This window comes from Carassius carassius, chromosome 7 (genome assembly GCF_963082965.1).
Source record: "Carassius carassius chromosome 7, fCarCar2.1, whole genome shotgun sequence".
Lineage (NCBI taxonomy): Eukaryota > Metazoa > Chordata > Actinopteri > Cypriniformes > Cyprinidae > Carassius > Carassius carassius.
In genome coordinates this window covers 16698112-16710709 of record NC_081761.1, presented here as the reverse complement: position 1 = coordinate 16710709, position 12598 = coordinate 16698112, and the positions used below count along the sequence as shown (strand labels likewise).

The 12598-nt window shown below is 39.8% G+C and overlaps 1 protein-coding gene across 1 annotated transcript; it reads left to right on the top strand.

The window, feature by feature from the left end:
- The first annotated feature begins 6579 nt into the window (after positions 1-6579).
- On the top strand, positions 6580-11877 carry synpo2b (synaptopodin 2b). The gene is made up of 2 exons (XM_059553369.1): positions 6580-8229; positions 11266-11877. The coding sequence occupies exons 1-2, from the start codon at positions 6580-6582 to the stop codon at positions 11749-11751; spliced, it is 2136 nt and encodes a 711-aa protein (XP_059409352.1). The 3' UTR covers positions 11752-11877.
- The last annotated feature ends 721 nt before the right edge of the window (positions 11878-12598 follow it).

The window sequence follows — 12598 nt, the reverse complement described above, 5'->3', positions numbered from 1 at the left end:
GAGCATATTTTGTGATTAAATGGATTTCATTGGCCATTTATATTGTTTTTTTCCATGTTTTTTTTATCCCTGTATGTCCAGTATGTGTACTGTATGTGTTCTCTGTCCTACAATTTAAGTTATGGTAACATTTTAGATTAGGGAACACTATTCACTATATTAGAATATGCATTACTAGAATATTGGCTATTTATTAGTACTTATAAAGTACTAATATTAATGCTTTATTCTGCATGACCATATTCTAGATCCCTTAAACCTACCCAATACCTAAACATTACTACGACAAACAACCACCTTACTATCAGTAAGCAATAATGGAACAACTCTTAATAGTGTTAAAAGTGTTACTGAAGTTATTTGTGTTCATGGATTTATTTTATTTTTTAATGGCCTTAAGTGCAACTCGGACACATGGACAAGGTCAGACAGCCCCATTGCATCTTCCATTGTAGAGAAACAGAAAGTGTTATCAAGCATCAAGAGCCCCACCAAGCACCTCTGGTCACTTAAAGGACGGTTTTATCAGTATGTTTTGACACTAGTCCTAAAACCCTCTCCAGGGAGTTTGGGGAGTTTCCAGGATGAGAGGCAAACTCCCCATTCCCACAAAAACTTGATACCCAAGTGGCGCCGATACAGGATGGCTGCCTCCGTGACGTGCTCTGCAGTTGTTTTTGTGTTTTTGTTAGTTTGTCCTGTCTTTAGTTATATTCCTGCAATCAGTTTCACCAGGGACGAATTGCTGGATATTCGGCAACACACATCTCCCGATATTTCACCGGTTTTCGACTATTCTGATGTTTTGCTGGACATTCTTGTCGGCGGAGCGGCTGCCCTGATCACACGCTTCAAGAGGACGCGCAGGCGGGGAAAGCGAGCGGGAGCGCTCGTGAGACTCAGAAAACGCGGATTTCGAACGCCGTTGCCTAGCATCCATCTGGCAAATCTCCGCTCTCTACCCAACAAAACGGACGAACTGCTTCTGCTCTCTAGGACAAATAAAGATTTCTCCCACTCTGCTGCTCTGTGTTTCACGGAAACTTGGCTGAATGACACCATACCGGACAGCGCGCTCCATCTGCCGGACTTTCAGCTGTTTAGAGCGGATCGCGACGCAGAATCAACGGGGAAATCGCGCGGCGGCGGGACATGCTTTTACATCAATGAACGGTGGTGTACAGATGTAACTGTGTTAAAGAAGACGTGCTGCTCAAATCTCGAAACGCTCTTCATTAACTGCAAGCCGTTCTATTCGCCGCGGGAGTTTCATTCGTTCATTCTGGTTAGTGTTTACATCCCTCCTCAAGCGCACGTGAGCTCAGCTTTACAGAAACTCGCTGAGCAGATCACAGAGACAGAACAACAACACCCAGACTCTGTTTTAATCATTCTTGGGGACTTTAATAAAGCCAATCTCTCCCGTGAACTGCCAAAATACAGACAGCATGTTACTTGTCCCACAAGAGACAGTAATATATTGGATCACTGTTACACAACAATAAAGGATGCATTTCACTCTGTTCCACGAGCAGCTTTGGGACATTCTGATCACCTTCTGGTTCATCTTATACCGACCTACAGGCAGAAACTAAAATCAGCTAAACCTGTATTAAGGACTGTAAAAAGATGGACTAATGAAGCAGAGCAGGATTTACAATCTTGTTTTGACCTCACTGATTGGAGTGTTTTTGAAGCTGCTGCCACCGATCTGGACGAACTCACAGAGACCGTAACATCATATATCAGTTTCTGTGAGGATATGTGTATTCCTACCAAGACTCAACTAAATTACAACAATGACAAACCGTGGTTCACTGCAAAACTCAGACAGCTCCGTCAGGCCAAAGAAGATGCTTACGTGAAGGGGGACAATGTCTTGTATAAACAGGCTAAATACACACTGGAAAAGGAGATCAAAGTGGCAAAGAGGAATTATTCTGAAAAAATAAGGACTCAGTTCACTTCGAACGACTCCGCATCAGTGTGGAAAAGCCTAAAGAAGATCACCAATTACAAGACACCACCCCCCAGCACTGTGGAAAATCAACGACTGGCAGACGATCTGAACGAGTTTTACTGCAGGTTTGAAAGAACACCCATCACCTGCCCTGAACACCTCTCCACACAACCGTTCACACCAATAACAACTCCTGAAACCAACCCTGAATGCCTCTCCAAACAAACGTTCACACCATTCACAGCTCCTGCAACCAACCCTGAATGCCTCTCCACACAACCGTTCACACCATTAACAGCTCCTGCAACCCATCCTGATCACCTCTCCAATCAACCGCTCTCACCATTCACAACTCCTGCAACCAACCCTGAATGCCTCTCCAAACAACTGTTCACACCACTCACAACTCCTGCAACCCACCCTGAACACCTCTCCAATCAAGCGCTCTCACCATTCACACCTCCTGCATCCCCCCTCTCCCCCACACCTGCAATACAGATCAGCGAGGATGCGGTGCGCCAGGTCTTCAGGAAGCAGAAAAGGAAAAAAGCACCAGGCCCAGATTGTGTTACACCAGCCTGTCTGAAATCCTGTGCTGACCAGCTGGCCCCCATCTTCACAAAGATCTTCAACAGATCGCTGGAGCTGTGCGAAGTCCCTTCATGCTTCAAACGCTCCACCATCATCCCCATCCCAAAGAAATCCAAAATTACAGGACTAAATGACTACAGGCCTGTGGCTCTAACGTCTGTAGTCATGAAGTCATTTGAAAAACTGGTGCTGGCCCACCTGAAGGACATCACTGGACCCTTGCTGGATCCTCTTCAGTTTGCCTACAGAGCAAACAGGTCTGTGGACGATGCAGTAAACATCGGACTGCATTATGTTCTGCAACACCTAGACAGACCGGGGACCTATGTGAGGATCCTGTTTGTGGACTTCAGCTCTGCCTTCAACACGATCATCCCAAACCTCCTCCTGCCCAAACTAACTCAGCTCTCCGTGCCCACCTCCGTCTGTCAGTGGATCAACAGCTTCCTGACAGACAGGCAGCAGCTAGTGAGGCTGGGAAAATACACATCCAGCACCCGTACAATCAGCACCGGAGCTCCCCAGGGCTGTGTTCTCTCCCCACTGCTCTTCTCCCTGTACACTAATGACTGCACATCTAAGGACCCCTCTGTCAAGCTCCTGAAGTTTGCAGATGACACCACACTCATCGGCCTCATTCAGGACGGTGACGAGTCTGCTTACAGACAGGAGGTTAAAGAGCTGGCTGTCTGGTGCAGTCTCAACAACCTGGAGCTTAACACGCTCAAAACAGTGGAGATGATCGTGGACTTCAGGAGAAACCCCCCTGCACTCCCCCCACTCACCATCATGAACAGCACTGTGACTGCAGTGGAGTCATTCAGGTTCCTGGGCACCACTATCTCTCAGGACCTGAAGTGGGACATTCACATTGACTCCATTGTGAAAAAGGCCCAGCAGAGGTTGTACTTCCTTCGCCAGCTGAGGAAGTTTAACCTGCCACAGGATCTGCTGAAACAGTTCTACTCCACCATCATCGAATCCATCCTCTGCACTTCAGTAACTGTCTGGTTCAGCTCAGCTTCTAAATCGGACCTCAGAAGACTACAGAGGGTAGTCCGGACTGCTGAGCGAATTATCGGTACAACCCTCCCATCTATTCAAGAACTGTACTTATCCAGAGTGAGCAAAAGGGCTGTTAAAATCACTCTCGACCCCTCACATCCAGCACACTCCCTCTTTGAACTGTTGCCATCTGGTCGACGCTACAGAGCACTGAGCACCAGAACGACCAGACACAGGAACAGTTTCTTCCCTCAGGCAATCCATCTTATGAACAGCTGATAATAACTGTGGGACACACTACACTATTTATATTTATATACACTACACTTTTTATCCAACACACATACTTAGCGTACACGTAAATCTTTTGCACATAATATACATGTACATACATGGAACACACTATACTACTTATATTTATATTTATATACACATACACTTATTTATCCAAACACACATACTTAGCGTACAGTTACAATTTTTCCACATAATATACATGTACATACATAAATGCTCTTTTTAATATACCTGCCATACATTGTCAATTTGTATATTGTCAATCCTTACCCACCTATTTGTATTTTTTTGTATTTTTTATTCCTTATTGTGTTTTTTGTTCTGTCGCTGTTATGTTGCACTGCGGAGCTCTGTCACGAAAACAAATTCCTCGTATGTGTGAACATACCTGGCAATAAAGCTCATTCTGATTCTGATTCTGATTCTGATTCTGACCTTCCTTAAAGTACCTGTCTCCCTTTATCTGAACAAGACAAAAGGGTTCAGTGGACTACAGCTCTTGTAGTACAGGTTCTCACTAGAGCCCAGCAAGAGCCTGAAGCAGGAACGTTTTAATTCCTTAGAAACTAAAGAAGTGAAAAAAGGCAGAAGAAGAGGAGGAGACGGAGGAGAAGGAGGAGAGAGAGGTGTGGGACCTTCTGTATGTCAAGTGGAATTTAAGTCCGGGGTACTGAGCAGGCAGAGTGGTGGGGCACTTCCTCCTTGACGGAACTGATCAGACTCAGCAGACAACAAGCAAGACAGGCACGTAAGACAAAAACCTTCTCCAAATCTGTCCTCCAGTGGCTATCTATATCTGTCTCTTTTGTCTTTCTTTTTTTGTTACCTCTTCAATGATGGTCAGTATTCTACTGTTATCTAATGTTATCTAGTAAAAGAAATTTAATTTATAATACATTAAATATTTAACACCTTATATACTTGATCTTAAATACCTAAAACGGTGAATTAAAGTAATATAAATTATAAAATAAAATGTATACATTATAAGACACATTTTATTTTAAGATTGCATCATTTGGCTGGTTAAGGTACTTGCTTGCATGAGCATGTCTTGACAGTTAGAGTGCCTGGACAGAAATAACCAACCAATTCTGAAATAGGGTTTTTTTTTGTTGCTCTACTAGGCAATACATTCTCTAAATATGGTGTTCCGCTATAAACTTGCACAAATGTCCTTACAGATTAAACCATCTAAGATTGTTAAGTTTTACTAGGTCTGAATTGTTGGTTTAATGTGTAATTATAAATAATGGAATCTACATGTAAAAGTGTAAAAATTGCTAATCATTTGTCAGTATCAGTAATGGTTTGGGATGGATAAGGCAATCCATATGCTAAACCAGCATTTCAGAGATAATGAAATAAAAGTGTGCCCCTGCAGTATTCCACAGGCCACGGGTTTGACAGACACCAGCATGTGTCAGTAGAGATTTGTCATAAGATCCCCTGGTGATGAGACCTGACTCCGTTAAATAGTGGACACCATCTCTCTCTGTCTCTCTCTCTTTCAGAGTCACAGTTGACACAGTTTGCACAGATACAAACTTTAGCCAAGGGGTTTTATGACCTCTCACAATGTTTGTTCACTTTGGACTAGGCTGGAAAAACCAAAGTGTAAGCCTTAGAAAATTATTATTATTATTATTTAGTTTGTTTGTTGTGAGTATAGATTGCCTGGATTTGGTGTAAGTTTGTGCTCATTTTCTTCAGAATAATATGAGGGATTCCCTCATGCTTTTTTCTTATTTAAAGCTGCATTTGAATATACTTAAATTTAGGAAATAACTGTATTCTAAAACAGATAAATAGCATTAGATCAGTTGTTTGAGAAAATTGGATTTGGTTATAACTCATGCAGTTGGAAATGTTTTGATGTTTGATGTTAATGTATCTGACAAGAGACCAGATTAGTAAAATTAATCTTAAATTACTCAATTATGAATGGTAAAAGCTTTGTGTTAAAGTTTTTCAACTAACCGAGCTAACAATATTATACTGAGGCTTGTGTGATGACGTTTTGATGGGTTCATTAAAATATGCAGAGAAAGTTATCATTGCAAACTATAAAAGAAAAAAAAAGTGCTCACTTAATTTAAATCTAAATGCCACTTCAATAATAAAAAAATGTTATAATATCAAAATTGTGTAATAATACTGTTAATGCTTATGAGATGACCTATGCAAAATTCAAGGTGCACCATGATGCCATGTTGCATCATGTTGTTAATGTATGAACCTGGCCAATTTTTTTTTATATAATTCCTGTATTGAGTTGTGTAATTCAATTCTTCATAACGCTCATGCCATTTCCTATATTTCCTTGTTCTAATTTTTCTTTCACAGGTCTAAGATGGAGTAAGGCACAGTCAGTGAGACAGCTGAAAAAACCCACTCTAAATGTAAACATAACAATTAGCTTTTTACTGCTGTCAAAAAGAAGGGCATCAAAAAAGTGTCAGAAGCTTCACACTGGTTAACTACCCGTACAGCTTCTCAAAGACAGATTTCAAGACGAGAATGAGGTGGTACACCACAAAGTAAGTCAGGACAGATTGCCACTGATTCTGAGAAAAATCCTTCTCCTTTAGTACTTAAAACCACAGAACTGTTTTCAGCTGCAACAGAATTTCAAAGTACAGACCAAGTCAAAATTGGAAACAATGGAGCATCTTCCACAGACAAAAGGAAAGGGAGTCTTTATGTTTGCCAAGAGGCGTCAAAGGATGGATGAGCTTTCCGCAGAACAAGAGGAAATGAGACGAAAAGGCATACCAATGGATGCATTTGTTGAACCAGAAGGTGAAACTATTAAACCTCCTCCGTGGGAAGAAAATACCCAAGCCCCGCAAGATATCTATGTAAGGCAACAACAACAGTATCAAGACCAGCCATTTCAGCAACAGATGTTACCACAATCAGCAAACGGTTTGAATGGTCTGGATCCATATCAAGGTTCAGCTGTTTCCAGATCCCTTGTCTCCAACAGAACTGCTAAGCCCTTTCTGGGTGGTCATAATCAAGGACAGAAAACCTTCTCACCAGTCAGCGGTGTCTTAAGCCCAACATCTAGGAAACCTGAAAACATATTCAAGGTTCCTGTTCCAGTAAACACAGCCCCACAGATTTGGTCCCCCACATCAGACATCATTGCTTCACGTGATGAACGTATTGCTATACCTGCAATTAAAACAGGGATCCTGCCAGAAAATAAAAGGAGAGGAGCAAACAAGACAGACTCAAAAGAGAAGCCTCTGCTTCAGACAAAAGGTGATCAGAAGTCTGTAACAGAGTCAGTTCCAGAAGAAGACTTTCTCAGTCTGGGTGCAGAAGCATGCAATTTCATGCAAGCTCCAACAATCAAACAGAAAAACCCTCCACCTGTCCTACCCAAACCTACCATCAACCCAGCCCACCCTCTTTGGTCTGCAGAGGGTCGTGGCATGTCTCAGAATCCCCTTGCAGCATCAAGCTCAGTTCCAGCTATGGGGAACACCCAAGTGCAGGCAGTACCCCAACAAAGCCCACCAAAGCAGCCTGCTGGAAAAGCCTGGCCCCCATTGTCATCTCAACCAATACCACAGGAGGCATCACCTGCTTGGGTTCCATCCCAAACACCAGATCTGAATCAACCAGCCTGGATTCCAGAACCACATCAGGCAAAATGTGCACCAGATTTAATCCGTGCTGGTTCTTCCCAGGCTAAAACATCATGGATTAGATCAAGTGATGGTAACTCTGTTGCTTCCTGCCCACCGCAACACATGAGCACATATTTTCAGGGATCTAAGGCTCCATCATCTTCTCCTAAAGGGTTCTCATCAGATGCAAGTGCTTCTGAGGGACTGAACCTTAAAGGAAAAGGAGCTGAACTGTTTGCCCGAAGACAGTCCCGTATGGAAAAATTTGTGGTGGACAATGAGACTGTGAGAGCCAACAAAGCAACATCCTCATCGCCAACACTTTCAATGCCAAGCACCTGGAAATACTCTTCTAATGTCCGTGCCCCACCTCCAGTCTCCTACAATCCTATTTTGTCTCCTTTTTATCCCCTTGCAGCAGTTAAACAACCCCCTCCTGCAACTAGCCCAAAGATAAAGTCTAAAGCAAACAAGGAGAAGAAGAATCCATCACCCAAACATCTAAATGTTCTGGATGTTATGAAACATCAGCCTTATCAGTTAAATTCCTCACTTTTCACCTACAACTCCACTCCAGAGGCCAAGGAAGCAGTTCCCCCTACAGAGTCTAAGCAAACCTCTGCTCAAACTCCTACCAGTTTCCAGTCCCTTGCTTATGAGCCCTCTACAGCATTCTCCCCCTCCCCAAATAGTTTGCAGTCAGTTAAGCAAATTCCATCTAAAGCCACTGGAGAGGTAAGTGTTCCATACCCCTTTGTTCACCAGTTTACATCAAATGAAGCCACCGTTTTTCCACAACAGTTACATGGGAAAAAACTAGCCATGCATTATGGCCCTAGAAACAAAGGCATCTCAAACTCCTCCCTGCCTCCTGGTATCTCTGGGGGCAATGTCTGTGTAGGGTCTTCTTTACCCGTAAATAATGAATATGCCTCACGGTGTGCATTACCATTGGCTCCAAGACCAAAGTTTTCAGCCAAAATGTCAAACACTGGAGGCAAGAAATGGAAACCAGTAATTTTGCAACATTAATTGAGTTTCTTTTTTTTTATAGCATATATTTAAAACAACATGTTTTGGCAGATTCAAAAAGTGCTGTTTTTGCAGTTTTACAAGCAAGTTGTTTTCTGAAGGTATAACCCTTTAAATGACTCTTTCTAGATCAATGCACAAGATAAGAATTTCATACATTATATAACAGTTGTACTATTTAGATCATGTATAGATTAGATAGATTTTTTTTTATTAGTTTCAGTTTTATTGTGATATGTTTCCACATTAATGACAGTTAAGTTTATTTTATTTTATTTATTTTTTAGAGGACAAACTGTTAAACATTTTCTCTTTGTCTTGTGTATAGCAACACAACACATTTACCACATTATGCCAAGTGTTGCTGGATGCTAACAAGGAATATAAACTTATTTGTCAGCCATGTTGTCTGGCCAGGCAAAGCACAAATGAAATAATCAGTGTTAAAAGCATTAAATGCAATGTTTCAGGTCAATATACTAGATCTCCCCTTGGATTTAGCCTGCTTTGCAATTTTGTCAAACCTCCAAATCAGAAATCAGTTGTTGGTGTCGTTAGGAGTTTTTTGGGGGCAGTTGAAGTCAATCTAATAATATCATTCAGAATACTGTGTTTATTTGTACTCTTAGCATATTTATATGTACTAATTCAAATATCATTGTGAACTGTTACTTCTGTTGTTATTTCCTCTTGTCATTTCAAAACTATTGCACATCCTGCTTCTTCTGTTTAATAAATATTTCAATCAGCTTTGTTTCACTTAATGCTCTCTGTGCTCTCTTTTTGCTTTCCAATACTTTCTGTGCTCTCTAATTGCTTGCCAATTGTTCCATGAGTTCTCTTTCTGGTATTTCCCTCATGTTACTCTGCTTTCTATCTGGTAAAGTCCCACAAAGATCAGTTCATAAATTGAAAAAGCACAGTATTTTCCTTCAGTGTAATAACAAAACACCTTGTACTATACTGGGTCAACAAATATTACATACTATTAACACAAAAATGTTTAAATAAACTTAAATTATAAGGTTTTCCATTGGTATACAATCATTTTTAACAGTCTTAACAGGTTTGTATTCTTTCAAATTAATTTTGTTCTTCACAGACTGTTGATATTCTATGGGTAGCTTGCAGTGGACTGTGGTTTTCTTAACTCTGCATATAGCTCATTTTAAAAATAGCTCTTGCTCCACCATGTTTGAAACACACAAACCTTATTAAGACACCACTTCTGCTTAGCCATCTGATCTTACTGGTCTTACACTTCTTTTAATTAGTCAGGTGCCTCCAACCAGAAGTAAGCGCTGAAATAACCTCATCCCCAACTCAACACCAAACAGACAAATATATATATATATATTTTAATGACAACACTTAAGCAAAATGAATTTTATCTATGAGCATTGTCATTTTTGAAATTAGCTTTCTCATTTATTTTTTTTTTTATGAAGTTTCCCACCTTCCCAAACTTATAGAATATAAACTTTTGCAGTAAAAAATTGTGTAAATTTTTAATACAAAATTATGTAAACTCAGTCCTTCTTGACACTGAGCATACAAGTTCATGATGAATTGCCACTTCTGTCCTGTTTAACTCCTGGAGGCTGACCTCCTTAAATGCTATGGTCTTTAATGGGAAGTGTTGCTCAGTTTTTGTATTACATCACACAGTGGTGTGTGAATTCATGACAGCACTGATAAAGCACAACTCCTTCAGCACTCTTTCATCCATATATAAGATTGTTTTCTATCACTGAAATCCAGACACTTCTCACTTTATGCCCCCTTTAGCAACACCTCTCTTGAGACCAGAGTATGAATTCCCAGAAGTGTATATTTTGTAAATATGGACCTTGGAAAAGGTTAAGTGAGTTTATTGTGCTTTGGGTACAGTAGTCCTGTGGTGACAACAAGCATGCATGTCACTTTTGCAGGCTGCATCTTACTATGTGAATATAAAAAGTCACTCTTTTCATAGCTTTTGCTGGCTCTGAGACACTTGCATGGTATTTCGCTTGCTCTTTTTTTTTTTTTAAGCAAAAGACACTCATCACTAAATGATCCAAAAACCTAAAGTGAAGACCTGATTAATTCAGGGGCCTTGTCACAAGTCCATAGTTTTTGAATGTTGGTGTTACCTCTGCTATATTTTCACACATAAAACAATGATTTGGTATTCCTCTATTATCATAGTCCTCTTTTGTGCAATGAAATAAGTCTCCTGGCAGTTCTCTCCCATTGTTGTCAGCATTAAGTCCGAGTATAATTCAGTGGGCTAAATAACACTTTTAATTGTCAGGAAATTACTTGTATTTAAAAGGTTTGTTTCAACACACTTACCTGTTTAAAAAAATGGCCGTTTTTCAAGGTTTATTTAGTAACTTTCAGGAGGATGTTATATATATAAGTCTCTAACTTCATGTCTTCATAGAATCAGTAAGCATGAAGAGTGCAACCACTCTGAAAAATATTTTGACAGTATCTAATTATAACCCAGAATTAATCTGGTGCCAACCAACACTGACCTCCCATGAACCAAAATTAGCGATGTCTCTGAATAGCATTTACAGACATAGTCCAGGAGAGGGCAGTCAAAATGCATGTTTTCATTTATTTGTTTGATGTAAAAAGTACTGTAAGAAATACAGAAGTGACAGTTTGTGTTACAAAAGAATTTGTGATTATTTTCAAACTTTTTATTTAGTACTGAAAAACTGTGAATGTCTATCTTTCTTTCTCTAGAGATTCAGCAGGAGCCGTTCCTTGTCTTTCCCCCAGAGACTGTCCTCTGTGTCTCCTGCTTCCCCTGTGTCCACACCAGGTGTCCATTCAACACGTCAATCACTGAACAGGCAATATTCATGGGTGGAACAGCCCAAAAAAACACTCTCCTCTGTGGAGACAGTTTCTCAAAGGTCCTTTGGTCCTGATGAGTCCAAATTTTCTGCTATTCATAGAAAATCATTACCAGAAACACCAGCAGAATGGAAGCAAAGAGTTTTCTATGACTCTGTTGGTGGCTCACAGGAGATGGAGCCTTTAATAGCTATTACATCCCCCACCAACAGCTTTCCTTCAGTGCCAAAAGAACCAATATATGGGCCGCCTTTCCGTCCTGCACAGCCTCTGGTGACCAGCAACAGGTACAACAGGGGTAGTTCTCTACCCAGAAATTTCACACTTCACACAAACTGTCCACAATTGCATAAAGTCAGTTGGAAACTGTAATTAAATATGTCTGTTCATGCTGATTATTATTATTTGTAAAAAAAAAAAAAGGTTTAAGAAATAATTTACACTTAACATGAAACATCTTTAATTTTCCACTCTAGTTGCGTTCAAGATCCAAGAGACCAAAAATAACCCAACATTTTTAATTTAATGACAAAAACTTTACAGAAACTGAGCATTACATTTATAGACATTTTAATGCTGAATTCTGTAAATACAATTTGGATTGGATGGGTGTGAAAAAACTCACAGTAGTCCAAGTAGGAAAAAGAAATGTCCAGGTTAAAGCTTAGTGGTGCATACATTGTTTTTATAAGCCTAATATTCTAGCATTTAAAATACAGTGCTGTTCAAAAGTTTGGGATCAGTATATTTGTAAAGTGTTTTTTTAAAGAAGTCTCTTCTGCTTGATCCAAAATACAGGAAAAAAAAATACTTTTATTAGAAATATATTTAATATTTGCGCAATTTAAAATAATGGTTTTCTATTTTAATACAATTTTCAATATAATTTATTCCTGTGATGCAAAGCTGAATTTTGAATGGCAGTGTAAGTTGTATTACTTTAATATAATTCAATATTGTTAAATAACCTAAAGAAGTTTAAATTATCTTGCAGTCCTCTTTGCTGAGGCCCCTTGTTGAGAACTGCTGGACTGGATTATTTGTGAGTACTTATTATAGTTTATTTATGTAGCATTATTATATTCATACACATTAAATCTTTTACAATATGTATGAGCAAAAAAATCAAGGGAAGGCAAGTTTTTTTTTCAAGGGAGTGTTAGATTAGATTAGTTTTATTTGTATAACCTTGTACAATTCATCTTTGTAGTTGTGACAA

Excerpts from the sequence above, each read along its gene's own strand:
- synpo2b (XM_059553369.1), top strand. The coding sequence starts at position 6,580 with ATGGATGAGCTTTCCGCAGAACAAGAGGAAATGAGACGAAAAGGCATA. Across the intron at positions 8,230-11,265 it reads CATCTAAAGCCACTGGAGAG|AGATTCAGCAGGAGCCGTTC; the intron begins GTAAGTGTTCCA and ends TTCTTTCTCTAG.